This window comes from Branchiostoma belcheri, unplaced genomic scaffold (genome assembly GCF_001625305.1).
Source record: "Branchiostoma belcheri isolate BF01 breed outbred unplaced genomic scaffold, Haploidv18h27 scaffold6, whole genome shotgun sequence".
Classification (NCBI taxonomy): domain Eukaryota; kingdom Metazoa; phylum Chordata; class Leptocardii; order Amphioxiformes; family Branchiostomatidae; genus Branchiostoma; species Branchiostoma belcheri.
Window position 1 is genome coordinate 2,735,732 of NW_017804242.1, and position 20,573 is coordinate 2,756,304.

The window sequence follows — 20,573 nt, forward strand, 5'->3', positions numbered from 1 at the left end:
CTTTTGGATGTGTTTTTTCTGTGTGAGAAGTTTACAAGTCATGTGTATGCCACCATTCCGATAGCAGTGTTAAACACTGTGATTAAATATAACGATATAACAGAAAAGTTAACATTTTGGGCTAAGTTAGGTTTTCAAAATAGGATTCTAAATGATTTGGTCATGAAAAGACCTGTACATGTATGGCACAACGTTTCTTATAAACATTTACAATGATTCTTATTTACAACAGAAGATACAAGCAACAATACACACAGCATGAAGAACATGCCTAAATGGCTTTATCCTACTGATACTGTACATCAGTTTGTCTTCTGGTACAGGCTGTACATTATTTACACCTTCCCTGTCAATACTAGTATACTACCTGCTTCTAGCAGCCCTGCCACTGATTAGGCCATGTGCAGGGAGGAGCTCCATAGAGCCCAGGACACTGAGAGGTTGTGTTACAGACTTGATCCCTACAGTATGACACATGCTCCACACTTGGTGATCTGTGCCTGGGACACAGCACTGCTAGGCCGCCTAGCAGCACTGTTCGGTCGCTTAGCAGGACTGCTAGTGCTGCTTGCTTGCTTGTCGGACTCCTTCCCAGGTGACTCCGGTTCCATGCTGCCTCCCTTCCCCGTGCCGACAGGCCTGATGGTCGTCTGGATCCGCTCCACAACCTCCTGGAACTTGGTCTCCAGTTTGGAGTGGATGCCGGCTCCGCCGTGACCACCACCGGGGCCTGGGAGACAGACAGAACAAATGTGATTTCTCTTCATTGATTCTCATGTGAGAGGCAGTCTGGTCAATTTCTTGGTGGCCCCATTAATGAAGCAAAAAGATGTGATAATTGGACAGTGATTCACTCCAGGAAGTAGTGTAAACAGGTGAAAATGAATAGATAAGTTGTAACAACGAGGCCCTATGATATTACTATACAACAATGATTGGGATAGCCTGGAGTCCATCCGATTCTAGCTCTGGTTTGTTCCAACAATCGTTTCCACCAAGCTGCAGAATAGCACTCAAGGAGAGAACAGGAGAATAAGATGGACACCAGACATCATGCCTATTGGTCTGTCGTGAGCAAGGGCATTATAAAGTCCTTGTTGTGAGACTTACTGGTCATGTCGATGTACAGCAGCGGTGAGAAGATGAGGGACATGCCGCCGGGAGGAGGCCAGTCGATCTTCTGGAACATGATGGGAATGATGGTCTTCCCCAGCAGGTTGGCCAGGTTGATCTCCTTGCTGCAGTTCTGCGACACCGAGTACTTGGTGGTCAGGCAGGCGATCACAACCTGAGGAAAGATCGGCGCATGTTGGGAGATTTAGGGGAAAGTTTAAACCCAGGCCTGTACTGGGAAGTCGAGATACACAGGCAACAAAGAGAGAAAGCAAGAGACCCTCAGGAATAATAAAACATAGCGCACAATCTACTTCAGCACTTGACAACTAGGCGTGCGGACATTGCAGATATACATTTTATACCATTCCAGGGAAAATCCTGTACCGATCCGACAACAGGCACATAGCTGAATCTACGTCTATATATATTATATATCTATCTCTATTTCCTCTCCGTAGTAACCCTGTCCAATGATTTGCAGTGGGTTTACGGAAAGGGATCAGGTAGCAGAAGTGCGGTCGGATACCAGGCTAGATTGTACAGCTTCTAAACCACCGACCAAACATTGACTTCAAATTTTTCACTAGTTTGTCTGATTACCCACCTTGGACGCCCTCATGCCCTGGTCGATCTTCTCGTACAGCGCGTCCCCTCCGCCCATCTGGCCGATGTCCATCCAGCAGGGGTAGCCGGCGGTCTCCAGCCGGTCCCGGAGATCCCGCACGCGGTCCTGGATGTCCCACTGGTAACTGATGAAGATCGCGGGCTGGGCGTCAGCGGCTCCTGCACGAGAAACAGTTGTACTGAAGATCAAGTTCAACTACACCATATCATAAACATTGAAGAGATACAAGCAACTTACTCTTCGTATATAATATATAAGTGGAATTTAAAGCAACTTCTTTCATACAATACTTATCTCAAAGGAAATCACTATGGCCAAAGAAAACCGCCAACTTTTTTTTTATTTACAGACATTTCTGAACAAAAACGTTATCCCAAATGACAGAAAAGGATATCTCTGAAATGACTTCGGCAAACGATCCACGTTCATTGTAGGTGCACAGCTGTTTTGAAGGTTCATTCAGTACCATGGACAGTGCTGTAACACACGCAATACTAAAAGTTACAGTTTGCGTACCCCGTCGGCCCCTGATGACCTGCAGCACGTCGTCCCTGTTCATGTTCTCCAGCGTCCTGATGACGTGATCCATCGCCGCCTCGCCGCTCCCGTCCAGCCAGTCCCGCAGCAGGGCTGAGGCCGGGTCCGCAGACTTCATGAACGTCTCCGTCTTCTGACTGGTGTAGCCTGGTCATTGCATAAGGAAGACCGTGAGCCCTTAGTCTCTTATTAGCTTAGCCCCCTCTGCACTCTGCCCCCCCCCCCTCTCTAGGGTACTTAACCCCAAAAATGTAAAGCAATGTATTTCTGCTTCATCGAGAACCCCCCCAGTAATGCACCCACTGACTCTCGGAGGTCAGCCACTTAGCATAGTTACACAAGCAAAGTTACTTGGTTTGCACATACGCTCTAACCTACGGTGGTCTGATCAAGTTGACGCCATGGTGTCCAAGGGCAGTAGAAGGTTATACTTATTAAGTAGGCTGCGTCGAGCTGGCCTCCCAAGCTCTGACCTTGTCACAGTGTATTGTGGGTATATTCGACCAATAGTTGAATATGCCACGCCCTGTTGGAATGCGGGTATCACAAAAAAACAATCTGACAGCATAGAAAGAATCCAGAAAAGGGGATGCAGAATCATGCTGGGTAGAAGCTATCACTCGTATTCCGAGGCCCTGTCAACTCTTGACCTCCAACGTCTGTCTGAACGGAGACTGACCCTGTGCCGGGCCTTTGCCCTTTCAGCCACTAGGTCTAGGCACGCCCCCTGGCTACCCCCAGTTAGTAACCACTCACACAACATGCAGCTAAGGCAAACACGGCGCTACAAACCACCCATTGGGACAAAAAGATATTTATGCAGTCCTGTCCCCACAATGCTGAACATACTGAATAACCTCGCCATACAGTAGATTTCATTTTATGTTGTTGCACATGATGTAATTGTACTTTTTTATTATTGTCAGTTGTACTTGTAATTTGCCAACAGAAGTTGTATGATGTAATTTTAGCATAAATGTGTATTATTCTAGCGTATAAGTGGTGTTTAATGCCTCTCAAGGCACTTTTTATGTATATATATTATGTATTAGTCATGTAGTTTTTAAAAATTTGTAAAAGCTTCTCAATTCAGCCTTTGGCTGCAAAAAGCTTCTAACCTACTGTACTATGTATGTATGAAGTATGTGTTTCTGCAAATAAACCAGTCTATATATTCTGATTGCTACCACCAAACGTCGAGCAGGCAGGTTGTACATGACGTTGGAAGAAAAAAGATTGGATTTTTTCCCAATGACACGTCTTTAAGTCCATTTATAGCATGCTAGACTAACCCAGTCCGTTGGCGAGTTCCACCCAGTTGGCGGGGTTTCTGTCGGAGTTGAGGAGCCTGGCGGCCTCCGGTACCCACGGCGGCAGCTGTCCGGGCTGCAGGGGCGCGGTTGTCATCGGGGCCGCGGGACGGGCTGTAAGGTAGTCAATCAATCTTTAGTCAAATCCACAGGCAGGATTGTAGTTCATATATTTACGTTGAGGTATGTATGAAATCGGAAATATGTGATATGCTATTTACACAGAAATCTGCAGCTATCTGTTCATCTCCGAACAACATGAAGTAATATTTAGATCACATGACAATCACTCACAGACACCACACACAACTCTGAATGAGGAAAATAGAAAAACTGTCATTATGGCACAAACAAGGAGAATCTGACCTGTCACAGTTTCCGATGGAAAGTTCTTCCTAAACTGCAGCGTCTTGACTCGTTTGTTCTTCTCACAGAGCACGACCTACAACATACGTCAGCGAAATGTAGAATATTCATTGTTGTCTCTTTTATGAATCATTCTGTCTTAGAATACAGTAACAGCTTTATTTTGTTTCAAGAAACGCAAATGTGTGCAATCGTATCACCCCCCCCCCCACCTCCTCCATTAAGCCAAGAATATGGTCAGATTCAGAAGAATAACCAGTGATATGTATAGCACAGAAGTAGTTACCTTTCCGCCGAGACACTGGTCCAGTGAGAGGAAGTGTTCCTGTTGGTCCCCGCAGGGACAGAGGACGGTGACGCTGTACTTCACTCTCTTCATCCACATCTCCTGCAGGTCCGCCAGGGTCGCGTCCACGAAGTGCCGCACCTGCACGGGGAGAAGTCAGCAGACGAGTGAGCACGTCTTGTCAGACAAAACTACGTAGGTTTTATGTGGGAGCCTGGCTGTGCTGTCTGTTTCCGTCGTTTTAAATCGACTAACAGTCAGCTCAGTGCTTGTCCGTATTTTTCCTTCACCTTCAATACAAGGTCAAACTTGACTTCGCCTTTCAATCACTCGGACAATATGAAACATGGCGACTCTTTTTTACAAGAGTCTGCCAATGCGCATTGAAGTCCATGCATTCTACACCATGTCCCAAGAGCACACAAGACAGCGACATTACAGGGCGTTTGCATACCTTGGCACAAGCCTGTGGGTCCGGGGGAGGGAGCTTGGCTTCTCCCAGGTCGTCGTCCTCCGCGTCATCTGACAGGTCCATCACTCTCACCACGGAAACCTGGAAACGGAATACATGTATGTTGGCTGCTCGACTTTGTTGCCGAAGATGCCTGTCTGTATAACCTTCTTGGCATGTATTGCTGGCTCATGCAAGTCACTGAAGTCGGCCCCACTATACGTGCAAGTGATCTCGAACCAGCTTAGCTCACCTTAAGAGTTATCCTTTCACTGGTCATGACAGGAAAGAAGGGCGACACGTATGGTTTATACAAGAGACATTCCACCAGTATGCTCAAACACAGAGAACATGCACTGGACCACGGCTTGACATCCCGTCCTAAGGACTACGACCCTTCCCTTTTCCCTTATCAGTAGGGTACGTGTCAGGAGAACGCCAACAGACGGGATTTGAACTCGCGACCTCTTGGCACAGACGCAAAGTCGGGTAAGAGTTAGGGCTAACCACTGGACTAGGCACTAAGAGCTACGCGATGATAGGTATGTGAGCGCACCTTTATCCTGGAGAGCCTGATGGGAGCCATCTCCAGCAGGTAGTCGTGCTCCTCGTCCAGGAAGAAGCGGGCTGTCCGGTGGTACAGCTGGGGCTCCCGGCCGCCGCACTCCTGCGCCCAGCGGACAGCACGCGTCAGCACGCGGTGGAACAGCCCGTCTGGGGGGGAACCAGATCAAACTTTGTTAAATCACGATGGTAGTCATGTGCGTACACATTAGTGAATTGCGTTGACTAATTGCACATTGTGTCTAACATTAGTGTCTTTAGTTCGTAACTTAGGGTTTTAAAAAACCCTAAGTTACGAACTAAAGACAGTTTAGTAACGACACTTAAGATTAAGTATCTGCCATGAAGTTTAATCTCATTTCCATCTGTTTAAAGACACGATTCTGTCAAAGAGCACAATATTGTTTTGAAGGTCCATTCAGTACCGTGGACAGGGCCTCTATTGAATGCTCAAAGGGCTGGCTCGCGGAGACCAAACTTTGCTACTTAATCCATTATTATCTGATACCATTGCTTGTTGCTTTTTTCTCTTCATAAGAGTAATTGTTAGTAAGCCAGTGTAACTACCGTATACATCACGGCAAGTAGTACAAACTCCATTTCGCTTTTCCGGAAATAGTCTAAATGTGTATTTAAAGCTACCTGGTAGGAAGCCGTGGAACCACATGAAGAAGGAGAAGTGCGGCTGGTCCGTGACTGTCTCCATGTCATGCGGTTTCTGGCGCAGCCTGGACGGGACGTAATAGCTCTTCACCCAGTCCGCCCTCTCGTCAGCGGTAATCTACGGGAAAAACAGACAGTCAAGTCAAGGAGAACATGAGTATCAAATGTCAGCATGCTTAGTTATACATAACAAAAAATTGTTACTAAAGCAATCGGGTAGATTTTAAAAAAAGATTAAATCTATCCAGTTGCTTGAGTAACAATTTTCTTGTGCATCTCAGTAAATGCATGTCTGACCTTCATCGACGGTGGTATAGTGTTACATTGGATGGTGTGACCACCCGAACATTGTCTAGGCGAACACAAGCCTGATATCCCACCCCGTGGTAATTAAAGGGTTTGGATACCTTTTTAGGCGGCAGCCTCTCGCAGAGCAGGTCGAACTTGTCCATGAGGTTGAGGAGAAGCGGCTTCTGTTCCAGCACGTCCCGCCACATGTAGTCTATCAGCGCGTCCTCCAGCACGCCTTCCGCGTCCAGCCGGGCCCACGCCTCGCTGAACCGGTCCCACTGGAACGTTACCGTCCATCAACGTGAGCAACGATACAAGCGCATGCCACGCGACTATTTCATGTCGTATGATGTTTTAGACAAGACTTGTCATGTACAAGGATGAGATGTAGCTGTTGTATTTCAACAGGCGCTAGACCGCTTCATGCGCTAATATTTTTGGTCATAATTTCGTGCAATACCTTTTCATGATGCTAAATATGCTGAAGTTCCATTCGGATATAAATTTTCAAACACTTTTCAGACACTATGTTTCGGCATACCTGATCGTCGATGTCCTTGACGGTGATGACCCTCTTGAAGATGTCCACTAGCCACTGTGGTCTGAAGATGACGGTTTTCTGCAGGGTGTCGTCCACGGCGCCCTGGCTGCCGAAGTACACGATAGTGCCCAGATCGTGGTAGAACCCCAACATGGCGATCAGCTCATCTCGACTGTCGATCCCGAACTTCTTAACGGATTCTTGGACCTATAAAGAAATAGAAGGAAGACGTGTTGTATGGACTGAAGAATACAAAAATATGAGGTCCCCATTGAGTTGACTTTTTTCGCTTGCTTGCATGGCTATATGGAATGCTATATGCACAGGAGAAGTGTCCTCTTATTAAAACATTAGGACATAGCTAACCACGAGATATGTTTTCTATTAAATGCGGTTGCAAACATGTCTTGTTGCAAAATGTTGCCTTAGATCCTTGTCGGCAACTGGTTCTGTGACAGCCTTAGAAATTCTACAACATAAAAATCCTACTGAATGCCACCGCGCAGTAAAATATCTTGTGTTTAGCGTCATTTACCTGCTCCAGACTGAGAGAGTCCACCCCGTTCTCGACCTCCTGCGCCACGAACTGCTCAAACTTGAGCCACCTGATGGGCATGTGTTCCCCCATGTACGGCTCGCCGTACGCCACCTCCTCGATGTGCTGCCGCAGCTTCGCGATCTGAAAATATGCAGGATTGAGCGATGTAAGGTCTGAACGCTTGTGGCAGGCATGCAGAACATACGCATGACCATCACTAAGGAATCATGAGAATTTGATCGTACTAACACTACTGCATTACATGGTTACTAGTATGTAATGAAATGTGCTTCTAACTGACCACCCCTGCTACAGTACATGGTCCTGTCCTTGGTGCTGAAATGTGGTCTTCTCCTGCCAACTCTACTACAGTACATGGTTATGTTCAGAAACGTGGTCCTAGCTTACTACTCCCGTAACAGTACATGATCCTGTCCTTGGTGCTGAAATTCGGCCCTAATCTACCGCCCCTTCTACAGTACATGATCCTGCCCTTGGTGCTAAAATTCGGCCCTAATCTACCGCCCCTTCTACAGTACATGGTCCTGCCCTTGGTGCTGAAATGTGATCCTATCCATAGCTTCGTTGTCGCTATATCCTATGTAAGCATAAGATGTGTCCGTGAGACCAGTTTACCTCACTGTCGTCCTCCAGACCATTTTCTACCGCGTAGTACGGCGTCACCACGTGACCCTCCATCGGTCTGCCCTTCATGTTCTTTTGGATTTTCGCGAAAATCTCACGAGTCTGTGGGTACAAATCCGCATGTTACATCATTAGTACACATTGTCTAGGACCAGGCACGATAGAGTTCGTACAGTGATATGCAATCGGCTACTTTTATTTTGTACTTCTGTCCCTCCTCCCGTTATGCCTCTACCAGTAAACCCCATCAGGTTATTTTAATCTTTGTGCGACATTCATAGCAAGTCCATTCATTACATGGCTACCACGTTGGCAGACCTAAAACATCCACACACCTTTTTCTCGCAGACGTCAGGGTCGGGGTCCAGGGAATTCCTGTGCGTTCCCACGATGAAGACCGGAGGCGACTTGTGGCCGTTTTGACGCTGTCTGGGTTTGTTGTCTGCCGTGTGCGCATGGATCGAGCTCACCCAAAACTCCAGGAAGTCCATGTTCGTCATTTCACTCTCCTCCCACTCAATCTGATGGGGAAAGTCAATATGTTATCACAGGTTGTACAGCGTGTGTCGTCGCCACGGTATATCAACACTCAATTGGTCTTCGCTAATAAAGGCTTTGCCTGATGATAGTGAGGTAGCATCTACAGATACATCTTTGTCTTTTGGAGAAAACATGGTATCTGTTACTATCGCAATCCATAATCCATAATCCATAGACCAATGAAAAAGGATTCACCAGTCCTGTGCATTGCACAGGACGAGATGCCATACATATAATATACATTAACAAAGGGGGTATAATCTAACGAATGTTTGCTATTTGCAACGCACGGTAACTTGTTTCCCCACCTTGGCTTTGTCGTCGCTGCCCTCCGACCGGCGCACCTGGGTCAGCGCCTTGGCGTCCAGGTCATGGCACAGGTTGAAGGCCACGGTGTAGACAGCACGAGGCGTCAGGAACACCTGCGGAGGTTAAACCGCCCCGTCATTAAGATCAGCATAACTACCTTCTAATTTAATCATCAACGTAGATTTTAGAACAGACAAATAGAGAGATTTGTACATCAGAACGTTTTGCACAAGAAGCTCTGGATTGCAGCTCGATCTTTGTCGAGCTTACCTGGCTTGTGGTGTAGTATGCCAACTTCCCTGCCCACATTACAATACGTACTAATTGCATGCATTGTGTTTTTTTCGTGACGGTGAGTTTTTAAGATACCATACGAGCACTGTACAGTGTTAACAAATGGTATTGTTTTTTGTCTAATATTCGATCTGAACTTTGTAGCCTTACCTGGTGTGTGGTGTAGTACACCGACTGGTAGCCTTACCTGGTGCGTGGTGTAGTACACCGACTGGTAGCCTTACCTGGTGTGTGGTGTAGTACACCGACTGGTAGCCTTACCTGGTGTGTGGTGTAGTACACCGACTGGTAGCCTTACCTGGTGTGTGGTGTAGTACACCGACTGGTAGCCTCACCTGGTGTGTGGTGTAGTACACCGACTGCCCGGCGAAGTCCCAGATTTTCATGATGATGTTTGGCCTGGTGGCCTCCTGGGCAGGGCTGTGCTCCAGCCCGTGTTCCTCCGCCTCCTTCAGCAGGCCCGTCACCAGCTCCACCACGCGCGGAGGCATGTCCTTCAGCAGGTCGTTATCCTTCAGGGAGTTCTCCACGGGCTCCGGGGCCTTACTGTACACCTGTCGGTGGGAAAACACGAATGTTGTAGCCGTAGCCACCATGCAGAAGTGCTTGGGCTGAAAGTTCTAAAGTAAATTAAACCTACAAACTCGTCACTGTGACAGTGTCGCACAGTAGGACTACTTTGCCCATATAACAAGGACAAGTAGCCAGCCTGTGTAGTACATTGTAGCCTGTTCTCCGTCAGCACGATATGTTCACTAGAATTCACACTGTGTGTTTGCCTTAAGAATACTTTTTGCGTTGCATGTTCCTGTTCCCGGCAGGACAATAGTAGTATACATTGGCTGTATAAAACTACAAGGAAGCCCATCAAACGATCTTAATATCAACATTAGACAAAATTTGAAGGAATACCTCAATGACTTGGTCTGCTTCCGTCGGTTGCTCGTCATGATCAGTGCTGGGCGCCCCATGAGCGTTTTTGGCGAGGCTCTTCGGCGTCTCCGCTTGCTTGGTGGGCTCCACCGCCTCTCTGTTCTTCCTCCTCTCCGCCACCAGGGCCTTCACGATGTTCTGTGCCACCGCCTGCGCGTACTCCTCCTCCACTCCAAACGATCCGTCTGGGGAAAACGACGTGAAAGAACGTGAGCACAAGAGATAACGAACAAAATTAATCTGCGTGAAAACACAACTTTTTACTGCCATGGCTCTCTGCAGTCCCTCCATGTAAGACCGAGGGATGGGCTGCTAGAAGCGTGACTTACCTACTAGAATAACAGCGGTGTGGTAGATACATTTCCTACTTCAATGTACAGAAATATCGCTAAGCCGACGCGGCGTCACGCTGTCAACGACATTTGGCCGAATCCTGCTTTTCAAGATCTACCTTGTTACATTGGACGGATGTCGGTCACCTGAGAACATCGGCCGGTTCCTAAATCAAAAATCGTGCAGTGATCTAGTGATCTTTGAAATGTCATTTTGAAATGTCAGAGTGCCGGGCGAGCTGTTTTTTCTGCTATTTGATACCGTACGTACCCAGCACGCCTTTCTTGCCCGTGTCCGTGTTGCCCTCCTGCTTGCCGTGGACCTTCCAGGAGGTCGCGTCCTGCACGTTGATCTCACAGGCGTCCGCGGTGTCGATTCCGTCCGTGCTGATCTCTCCCGAGTCGTAACTGTGGAGGGAAGCAAACAGCACTGATCAACTGGCGACAGGAGGAAAGACGTGATCCTGTTACGTTCCTAAGAATTTGGCCATGATCATCGATCGGACCTCCCCTCCTTTTCTCGTGTGCTTGGTTTTTAAACGTCTTTGACCACCCCAAAAGATGTATGGCTGATGGATTGGTTGTGTAAATAAGGACCCATCTATACTAATCTAAGTATACTAATCTAGCAGCCTAAAGAAACTGTGTAGTAAGTAAGTATAGATGTTTAAACGTGAACAACGTACGTCTGTCCTGTGAGCGACTTCTTGAGGCTAGTTTTGCCGACCCTGTCCTGTCCGACCAGCATGAGCCTGGTGCGGAACACCGGCTTGGTGCCCGAGCTGGCCGCCTGCTTGAACGCCTTCATGGCGTGGGGACCGCGCGCCAGGATCTCCGTGGGCACGTCATCTGCAAACATCAGAACAACATCGCCGTCAAGGGTGAAATTATTCCATGTAATGTATTGTTATTTTACGCCTGTAGTCTGGCAGTTGCCAAATGTATATACAATACAGTTGTCGACAAAGTAAGATATATAAAGATGCAGTACGTACCGGTGTTGACAAATTTGATGGCTGTCGTCACGCCGTATACATCCAGCAGTGCCCACAGCTGAATCGGTCTCTTCTTCTCAGGCCCCTTCTTCTTCTTCCTCAGCGAAATGCTACTGAGGTCAGGGCTCGGAGCACTTTGGTTGACCGGGATCCCAGAGAGAAACACTCCCTTGTCGTCATTGTTCACGGAGTACTTCAGGTTCCCCTCGGCGTCCACGTGAAAAGTCAGGAGGTTTCCGGGCTCGCCCAGGTTGTCGCTCATGGATTTGGCCCAGTAGCCCTCCTTGTTGGTGAGGTCCGGCACGGCGTACCTCGGCAGGTCCTCCTGGGTCAGCGTGCCCGGGTCTACCGTGGTGACGCCGAAGCGCATGGCGCCGCTCCAAGACGATGTGGTGGAGACGAACTCGATGGAGATTTCCTCGCCTAACTCCATTGGGGCGGCGCTGAAGGTGATGCCGTTGCAGAAGCCGTCTCCCCGCGTGGCAGTCCTCCTGTCGTCCGACAGGGTGATGGCAGTGCCGTGTACCGTGTGGAAATACATCGCTGTCTACTCTCCACACAAACTCCTGTTACCTGAACGTTGATTGATCACGCTGATGTCACCGACTGAAAGTCTTCAGCAAGTTGAGAAAAACAGTCATCCTTGTCATTAAATTGTTCTACTAGGCTAAGGCAGGAGCTGGATGAAGTGCAAATCACTCATCTTTCCGCTTGGTGCCGTGTCATGTCGTCAAGATGGTGCCCATATGAGAATCACTGGAGAATGTAACATTGATATCAAAGTAAATTGTCTGTATAATGGGGTAATAAAAGTTAATAAGGCTATGAGTGATGAAGAGAAGACCTTGTGTATTGAATATTTCATGGTGTCTGACAACAATAGAATGGGCTTGTTGGAGGATACTTGGTTGTAAAACACGCACGCTGTCAAGTGTAACGTATACATGACGCTATTTGACAATTTACGTCGCAAAAGAATTTCAATCTTTGATCATGTTGAGAAATTAGTTATATGGTGCAACAAGACGGACAAATATTTCTGTGTTCAAAACACCTTATTTTCGTCTATTATCAATACATCAAATTTTCAAATACATGTAGCAAGGACAATAATGAAAAATGCGTGTTACTTCATTTCGTTTACCTACAAAACACTACACGGTAATTGTTATAACAGATAAGTGTAACAACAGATTAGCAATTCAAAGTAAATAGATATGGTGAACTTTGTTCGAATAATAGAAAATGCCTCGTCACGTGCTAAACAAAACATTTTAGTGATCGTTTACGAATTATTTGACAAGTAAGACATGTCCCGTGGCCAAGGTGGTTGTTGTGTCGTGAAAAACAAGAGGTGTGCAGTCCTTTGAATATGCTTTTATATGCGTGAGAGAGATTTTCTTTATCTGATCGCCCCATGTATCATGTCATGGACAGCCGCCATGACACCTGCTCCATTCATGGCCTAATTATGATCCACGGAACGTGAAAGCAAAAGGGTTTGAAAACTCGATTTGCCCTCAGAAACAGAACCCAAACTAAGAATACGATCCACCCGTCGACAAAATGAATCCCAGAAGAACTATATTCAAAATTATATGCTGTTCACGTGCGTATTTACACTGCTGTGGGTGTGTTTCACCGACGTCTCGCCTTACCTTGTATTGTATCCGACACAGCTCCGTAACGTGACCAGGGTGTCTCCAGACACGCTCCTTTCACTGTGGAAGGGCCATGTTTAATACATAGATATAATAATCCAGGTGTTCCACAATATGTCGAAATTCGGCAGAATAATCTTGGTTCCTTTTCTGTCCAGTTTTTTTCTTCTCCGGGCCTGTGCGGATTCACCTGCACGAACCTGCCCACCTTGATAATCCAGGAGGCGTGTTGCCTAGGCGACCCATGCAAATACCCAAACAGTCCCAGGCTGGCGTGACTGCTGAATGGGCTAGCCCCTGGCAGAGGCTAACAGACAATGACAGGTTTGACAATAACACGGAATGCTTGTTATGAAGCAAGTCGTTGTACCTTGTACGATCGGCTGTTGTTTTTAACGATGAAAGACTTTTATTGTACATCCATGTGCCTCGAGAGCTAGGTACAGTTCATGTGTCGTATGAGTAAAACAAATGCATGTATATTTGTGACGGTAATCTAGAGATTTTGTGATGGAACATTTATTTAGAATACACGTAAGAGGGAATACAGTAACAAGTGTTGTTTCCTACAAGTTGTCTTGTGCCCCCCCCCCTCCCGTTTGTACAGAAAATTGAATTATCCTTTTCCTTTGCCCCTTTCAAATTTGATTACTAGTACTCTGTTACTCTGTGCAAGAGGTTGAGGGTTAGATTCCTCGCTCCCTGGGGTCAAATGGTGTCAGAGAGCATTCCTGGCTTCCTCGCTTTTATTTGAAGTGCATTTTTGTACCATGATCCTGGCTCGTCCTGTGTTTCTGTTACTTTTCTGCGAAAGACTTTCGCGTGTAGTTTTACGAATTTCTCACAGACGCACGCGCACATCAAAAACATGTGCGCACACACATACACGTGCGCGCGCGCGCGCGTTCGCCCGTGTGTGACATGGGGCATAGTTGGGGTCGGGGCTGGGAATGACATCATCATGAGTCGGCCTTAGGGAAGACTGCTAAACTGCTATCGTTTGCTTCAAGGCACTGGTCCTGAACTACTTATCATCATGGCAAGTAAGTATGCTAAACTAATATAGTTTTCCATACTATAGCAAAGGGATGTTATAGCCTTCTGGACGAAGGCAACAATGAGACCACGATGATGACTCTGAACGCTGGGAAATTCTGGGAAATTGATTGAAAATTTAGGGTACAGATGGTTGTCACGTGTTACGTGACAACCAGCGAGCCTGCAGGCAGAGGTACACGTGTAAAAGGGAGCCAACTGGATTGACACAGCTTGTTACAACTACCAAGAACAGTGTCTGGGACTCCAATCACTTTGTAGACGAGTACTAGTGTGTCAGAGGGGAGTTAGTTAATGACGTTTTACAATGCTGATATAGGGGGCCAGATTCCTTTTGCGAGCAGAGCGGAAAGAGAGGCTCAGGCATGTGTAAACATACACTTAATTAAGAACTAAACCGAAGTTCACACATACCAACCGAGTTCTCTTTGGTGAAAACAAATTTACTGAGAAGTGCAATGGTATTTCATAATGAAGTATATATTCATATGCAAATCGGAGCAAGGAGAAGCCGAATATGTACCTTAACTAATGACTGTATCACAACAAGGCTGACAATGTAAAAACGCATTGCCATGGAGACAGTGGTCTTAGGGTAGTTGCTGTTGGTGATGATTTCATGCTTGTGAAATGGTCAGAAGAATGGATATGTTTGGTTGTTGTATTCAAAACCGGCGCGCACTTCAAACCATGTGCGTGGATCCGGAGACTACCACGGATCTTGCACTCTATTCGATAGAAAGATACCAATACATCAATTATCGACATTCAACTAACTAGTGATACACTAAGCTACAGTCGAGTGAATGTGCACTGAAGTTACATTAAGTGGTACATTTATAGAACATTCTTTGAAAGGTAGATTAAACTACGGCTCAATGATTCGGCACACGAGTCGAATTGGCCGGTGACCATCATTGTTATCAACCGGTTTGAACATGTTCATTACAGTCTAATAGACTGGTGTTCATTGGACATTGCAAGCTTAATTTACATGTAACGTTAGATAGTAGAAACTGTGTAGTAATGTTACGGTCAATCAGCTGTCTCTTCCCAATGTCATTGATCTACAATACTGAACATTGTATATCTGACAGCTTTTTATCATAGCTTTGCCTGTTTAAGGGACCAGGTTCCTGCAGCGCTGCACCAAGCATTCCCTGTACAGGTCCCTGTGGTCAGCGCAGTTACCTACAGAGGAAGGAAGATAACATGAACGTTCACCTTTTAGGTCTAGGAGATAATCCTAGGAGAACAGCAGCGAAAATGAAGAGCACACGAATGATTTAATGATCTCGTAAATGTGGCTCGACAAGACTTCTCTCACCGATCGCCAGGTCTTCGTCGATGAGCCCGTCGCCGTCATCATCCAGGGCGTTCAGCAGCTCTTCGTCCGCCCGTCCGTCACAGTCGTTATCCTCGCCGTCGGCGGGGACGGGGGCGGTGGTGCTGCACGAGGCGGCGATCCGGGCCAGCCGGAGTCCACCGGGATAGCCGTACGACTCCGACTCGGAGAAGCCATAGCTGGATGGGAGTTGGGAAGCATCAACGAGTAATCAACATGTTTAAGTTAAAACTTTTGGTCCAACACAAAAAGTTCTCTCACCTAGAACTTTCGACCAGTCACTCTGGTCTTCCTCAGTAGACTGACCCAGTGAGGCTTGTCACGTGGCTTTTTTGAAGTGTAACGTCAACACTGGGTCAAAGGTAATCAGTAATCAAAATATCATAAACAACAGTCGATGTGATATTGTTTTACACTACTTTCATAGACGTTTACACTACGAGAATGCCTGATGTCCTTAATACAGAGATTTATTCTCTTTACTAATTACTTCTGGCATTTTTCAAAATGCATTTTACACACATGCTGGATACAGTCCCGCTCCTCACCTGAACAGACCGGTGTTAACAATAGGAGACATGTGGCCAACTGTGTGGGTGCCTCTGTCAATAGTCAGCTGCGTGGCGGCGTAGTCGGTCCCAGGTACGTCATGCCAGACGGTGTCGCTAGGCAACCGCTGTCCATCCAATAGGAGACCAGCTTTATCAGCAGAGCTGTACATGTATCAGGTGCCAAATCGGAGAAAGTACATGAACTGACTAAACTAAGAAACTAAATGTTGTGTATATATATATGATGGAAGACGTTTTAATGATTAAGACCTGTTCCTCTTGTGCTTTGGAGGAGATGTACTATTTGTTGTATTTGTTCTCTTTACCCCTTAAGTTCTGATATGAAAGGTTACCTGGTGACCAGGTTGACGTGATGAGTTGCTTTATTGGGGACATTGATGAGGTCAAGAGTAGAAAAGCTGTACTTCCTCTCGAACTGGCCCACATCTGGGAGGATCATCATGAACGCGTCAGTTACCGTGTTGTCAGCCGAGCCGGTCTTACTGTTGAGAAGTTGAAAGATCGCAACATTTAGATTGATGAATTTGAATTTGCATTGTTTAAGCATGGAGGTAGAAAGTCTCTTTTTCTACCTCCATGGTTTAAGGATGCTTTAAATTTGTTTTCAGCTACAAAGTTAATCTAACATGAAGATTGAGAATAGGCTACCACGTGACAAAATCGTTCGGGTACTTTGTTGAAAAAGGGCGCGAGCGTGCTTGTGCTCAAATTCTGTTCTGTTCTTGATAACGTAATAGGCCATGCCAATCGATCGTGTCTTGCCCTTTCAACTTTGCCCCTACCAGCTCCTACCTGAACTGCACCAACAGGACAGGCTCACTGGTGGTCACGTGTCTGTACTCGTTTGAAGGGACATCAATCTCCCAGAATTCCCCAGCGTTCAGAATCTTTGTGTTCTCATTGGTAACGTCGACCTTGGAAAAGACAGAAAGTGGAAGTATCGGTAAGTACAAGATACCGAGGTATGGACCAATGCGGTGAAAAAAATACCCTCTATCTCGCAATTGCATGAACCTGTACCCCTGAGACAGACCATCCGTTCAAGCCCACTATGCAAACAGGTGACTGAAACGCGAGCTGTAATGTTTCCGTAACGATTCAAAACACACCTGTGTGTTGTCTCTTGCAGCAACCACACGGAAGAGGTCACCGTCTGTGTGCTCTGCGAGCGGCACGGTGACGAACTCCTTCCCCCAGGTGTCCACAGGCGGGATCATCTCCACGATGTGGTCTCCGCTGCCCGCCTGTTGAGCACGTGATTGCCCAGCAGGCAGGCAGGCAGCCAACAGGTTTCCGCTCAGCACGGCCACTGGCTGGGTAGCCGTGATCTTTGAGCCAGTCAGGTCCTCAGTCGCCTGTACCTGCAGTATAGCTGTCTTTTAGATATGCGTAAGATATAATTTTTCATGTCTATCACCTTTAATCAGCACAGCAGCACCAACATTTTCAAAAAAATTATTCATCAGAAAAATCAGGCTATCTAATTGTTATATACATGTACCTGAAGAGTCTCAAACCGGTCCAGTGTCACAGTGAATGACTGTCCTGCGCGGTAGTGCCGTCTGTCGAATTCCACGTCCTGGCTGGGGACAATGGTGACGGTTGTTCCGTCGCGCACGCCGACTACTCCGAACTCTGTCAAGATATAACGTTAGGACATGAAAGTTTAAAAACAAGCCAATGATGGGCATCATATAACAGAACACATTGGAGTTAGACATACTGAGGAAGTACCTACCACTGTAGTACCAGGGATTATGAAATGTTCTAAATGAAATGAATACACGCATGAACTGGTGTCTTACGAGACGGCATGTCGTCCCAGCCCTCTTCGTTCCCATTGCGTGCGATGCTTGAGGAGGCCGTGTAGTACTCGGTGCCCAACACGTCGGTGGGGAGGGCCAGGTAGGCGTCAGAACTCTCCAACTCTGCGAACATCGCGTACACCACGATCTCCACACCGTCGGTGGACGCGACGTGAACAGCCCTGCCAACGCCGTCACTCTTCCCGCTTCCACGGAGTTCCACGGCCTCGCGGTTTAGTTCCACTTCTGTCACCTGCCGAAACAACTACCGGTTAGACCAGACATTCCCAGTCTTACTCTAGCCCAATCAGCACGTCGGCAGAACGTGTAATGTATTGTACATGGCACTTCGACAGAACGTCTCATATAACGTCGCATTCGCGCATAAAAGGTTAGCATTCCGACAATAGTTTTAAAATGTTTTGTCGGAAAAGATATGGTCTGCAACACTCAAAATTCTGATGCAACGTTGACCAAAAATCCAACGAAAACCGGGAAAATCCAGGATTCTACTGACGTGCTAGCCCAATCAGTTTGCACACTATCTCAATGACAACCTTCTGTCTGACTTTAGCTCAGGTCTATACTACTTACACATTCTAGAGATGACTGGATGCGTGTCAGCCTTTTACAAAGATGATGACGAGCCATATCACAGAAGATACTCGTAGATCTACGCGCATTAAAATCTATTTACCTGCAGCCACCTGTAAGTGCTAGGTTGGAAAGCTGTCACGAGAAGTTGAACTTGAAGTTGTTACAGATGTCCGTGTATAAACGTCCAATTACACTTATCGAAACCCATCAATTGCAGGTTGTTTTAGCTTTTGCTGATCCCTTGGTTGAAAGAGTGACTTACTTGCCCGTGACGCACGTTCACTCGATTCACTCGATTATTGTCATGAGGAACAGTGATTTCAACTCTAGACCCAAGCGGATCTGGACAGACGATGAACAGCTTCGGGGAGTTTTGGCCTCTCTGGAGGTTTTCCGGAAAAGTCAGGATGAACTCAGTGCCCTTGTTGTCCAGAGCAGCTGGAAACAAAAGAACAAAGAAATAAAAAGAAAATTCCCGAAGACCTCAGGGCGGTCATTTGGTTTACAAGGTGAAGGTCACACACATGTATCTGGTCAAGATGTGCTTTTGTTTGGCACAAAGGCGCAATGGGGATGTCATTAGTGTATAGTTTGATTTTCTTGTGTTAAAGCGGTAACATTTTCTTTCACTCAGCGTACTTTCCTCAAGGCAATTAAGTAGGGACATCAAATCAAACGTATGTGTCTATGGAAATCCACCGACACCTAACATTACTGTCGAGATTTACTGCACTGACTTATGTTTTAACACATGTTCGAAAGTCTATTTAGGTGTTCTTACCTTCAAACAGACCAAACAAACCCACCAGAACTAACCCAGACAGGAGCGGCACACTCTCCATCTTGGTTTGCACCTGTAACTGAAGTTGTTTTTGTAGTTTTTCGTTGAGCTCGCCACCTTAGCAAACACAAAGGTCGTACACGCGTGGCCTGCCAGAAAAATGTGGCTTGGGGACAAATACATTAATTCAGCATACACCCGTAGCTGGGAAGTTTCACAATTTCCAATATGATGAACGTTTATCATTGACAGTATATTATGACATATCTTTAAGAGAAACATGCAACGTAGGCATATGTGTGTGTGTGCTGTATGCGTGTATGGTAAACTAGAGTTCTACGACCTAATGCCTTTGTCAAATGACATTGACCTTTACAACTGTTCATTAACCTTTACAACTGTTCATTAACCTTTACAACTGTTCATTAACCTTTACAACTGTTCGATCATATTCTGACCCAATGGCAGTCTTATCTTAAGAAAGAAAGCCATCCTAGTGCTTTCACAAAATCATGTACATGTGTTTATATAAGGGCACACATGAAACCCGGCCCACTAATTTAGTTTAGTCCTCAGGTCCTAGCCTCAAACTATTATATGTCACGATAGAGACTCTCATCTGGAAGAATCGGCGCTTCTGCTGGTAGAGATCCCGTTAGGAGTACAATCTGCGACAATGGTACAATCTGCGATTTCTGTTCAGTATCATATACGTGCAGCATTAAAAGACATTTAGTTTTCATGGCAAGCACAGACTGTCTAAATGATATCAGTAGCTATCAGTAATATAATTGTCCAATGAATGTTTAACTTTAAGGATATGTTAGGCAATGTTGGACAGAGACTCCGATTTAGATCTCCGCCAGTAGAATCGCCAATTCTACCAGATCTGAGTCTCTACCCTGACATACAGGTATATATGTATATATCTATTCGTATATAATAGGGGCGCAATTAAAGCCCATCGTTAGATCCTGTTCTTGCTACCATGTACTCTGTAACCTAGACAGTGTGACAGGACATAGTGTTGCGGTAAAACAGTTTCCTTGGCATCAAATTGCTTGTTATGAACAGCTATGAACCCGAGAAATGAGTCAAATATTCCCACAATCCACTTTCCCCTGGCAAAGGGAAGTCTGACCGCTAAGACAGTTTCCACGGCACCATTTTGGTTACAATTTGGTAGTAGTGGAAAGATAAAATCTGTAAAGTCAGTTACAATAAAAATTGGAAATGAAACCATAGACAGAGTGGATTCTTTCAAGTACCTAGGAGTTGTTCTTGACGACAAACCGACATGGAATGTAAATATTGACAAACTCTGTACTAAGGTAACTCAACGTTTAGCTTTACTCCGCACCCTCGACCTTGTTGAAGAGCGGTCATATGTTGGACCGAACACAGGCTCCCGAACAAGCTT

At 46.3% G+C, this 20,573-nt stretch overlaps 2 protein-coding genes across 2 annotated transcripts; both read right to left on the bottom strand.

The window, feature by feature from the left end:
* Window positions 1-197: 197 nt before the first annotated feature.
* LOC109482588 lies at window positions 198-13,253 on the bottom strand. The gene is made up of 22 exons (XM_019785365.1): window positions 12,995-13,253; window positions 11,337-12,092; window positions 11,028-11,190; window positions 10,613-10,749; window positions 9,989-10,194; window positions 9,412-9,630; window positions 8,782-8,895; window positions 8,269-8,454; window positions 7,925-8,035; window positions 7,286-7,429; window positions 6,751-6,957; window positions 6,326-6,487; window positions 5,898-6,036; window positions 5,248-5,405; window positions 4,695-4,793; window positions 4,241-4,381; window positions 3,955-4,030; window positions 3,571-3,702; window positions 2,258-2,425; window positions 1,721-1,899; window positions 1,111-1,288; window positions 198-730 (listed from the first exon to the last, which is right to left on the bottom strand). The coding sequence occupies exons 2-22, from the start codon at window positions 11,875-11,877 to the stop codon at window positions 462-464; spliced, it is 3,729 nt and encodes a 1,242-aa protein (XP_019640924.1). The 5' UTR covers window positions 11,878-12,092; window positions 12,995-13,253; the 3' UTR covers window positions 198-461.
* A 1,265-nt stretch (window positions 13,254-14,518) lies between these two features.
* Window positions 14,519-19,471, bottom strand: LOC109482353 (IgGFc-binding protein-like). Its single transcript, XM_019785040.1, has 10 exons — window positions 19,154-19,471; window positions 18,635-18,810; window positions 17,776-18,028; window positions 17,472-17,605; window positions 17,080-17,331; window positions 16,763-16,884; window positions 16,303-16,452; window positions 15,947-16,111; window positions 15,381-15,577; window positions 14,519-15,244 (listed from the first exon to the last, which is right to left on the bottom strand). The coding sequence occupies exons 1-10, from the start codon at window positions 19,212-19,214 to the stop codon at window positions 15,174-15,176; spliced, it is 1,581 nt and encodes a 526-aa protein (XP_019640599.1). The 5' UTR covers window positions 19,215-19,471; the 3' UTR covers window positions 14,519-15,173.
* Window positions 19,472-20,573: the final 1,102 nt, after the last annotated feature.

Coding starts and splice junctions, on each gene's coding strand:
- LOC109482353 (XM_019785040.1), bottom strand. CDS start 19,214: ATGGAGAGTGTGCCGCTCCTGTCTGGGTTAGTTCTGGTGGGTTTGTTT. Junction 16,453..16,762: donor GTCCTGTTGGTGCAGTTCAG/GTAGGAGCTGGT, acceptor ACTTCTCAACAG/TAAGACCGGCTCGGCTGACA. Junction 16,112..16,302: donor CACGTCAACCTGGTCACCAG/GTAACCTTTCAT, acceptor ATACATGTACAG/CTCTGCTGATAAAGCTGGTC.
- LOC109482588 (XM_019785365.1), bottom strand. CDS start 11,877: ATGTATTTCCACACGGTACACGGCACTGCCATCACCCTGTCGGACGAC. Junction 11,191..11,336: donor CATCAAATTTGTCAACACCG/GTACGTACTGCA, acceptor TGATGTTTGCAG/ATGACGTGCCCACGGAGATC. Junction 4,031..4,240: donor ACCAGTGTCTCGGCGGAAAG/GTAACTACTTCT, acceptor CGTATGTTGTAG/GTCGTGCTCTGTGAGAAGAA.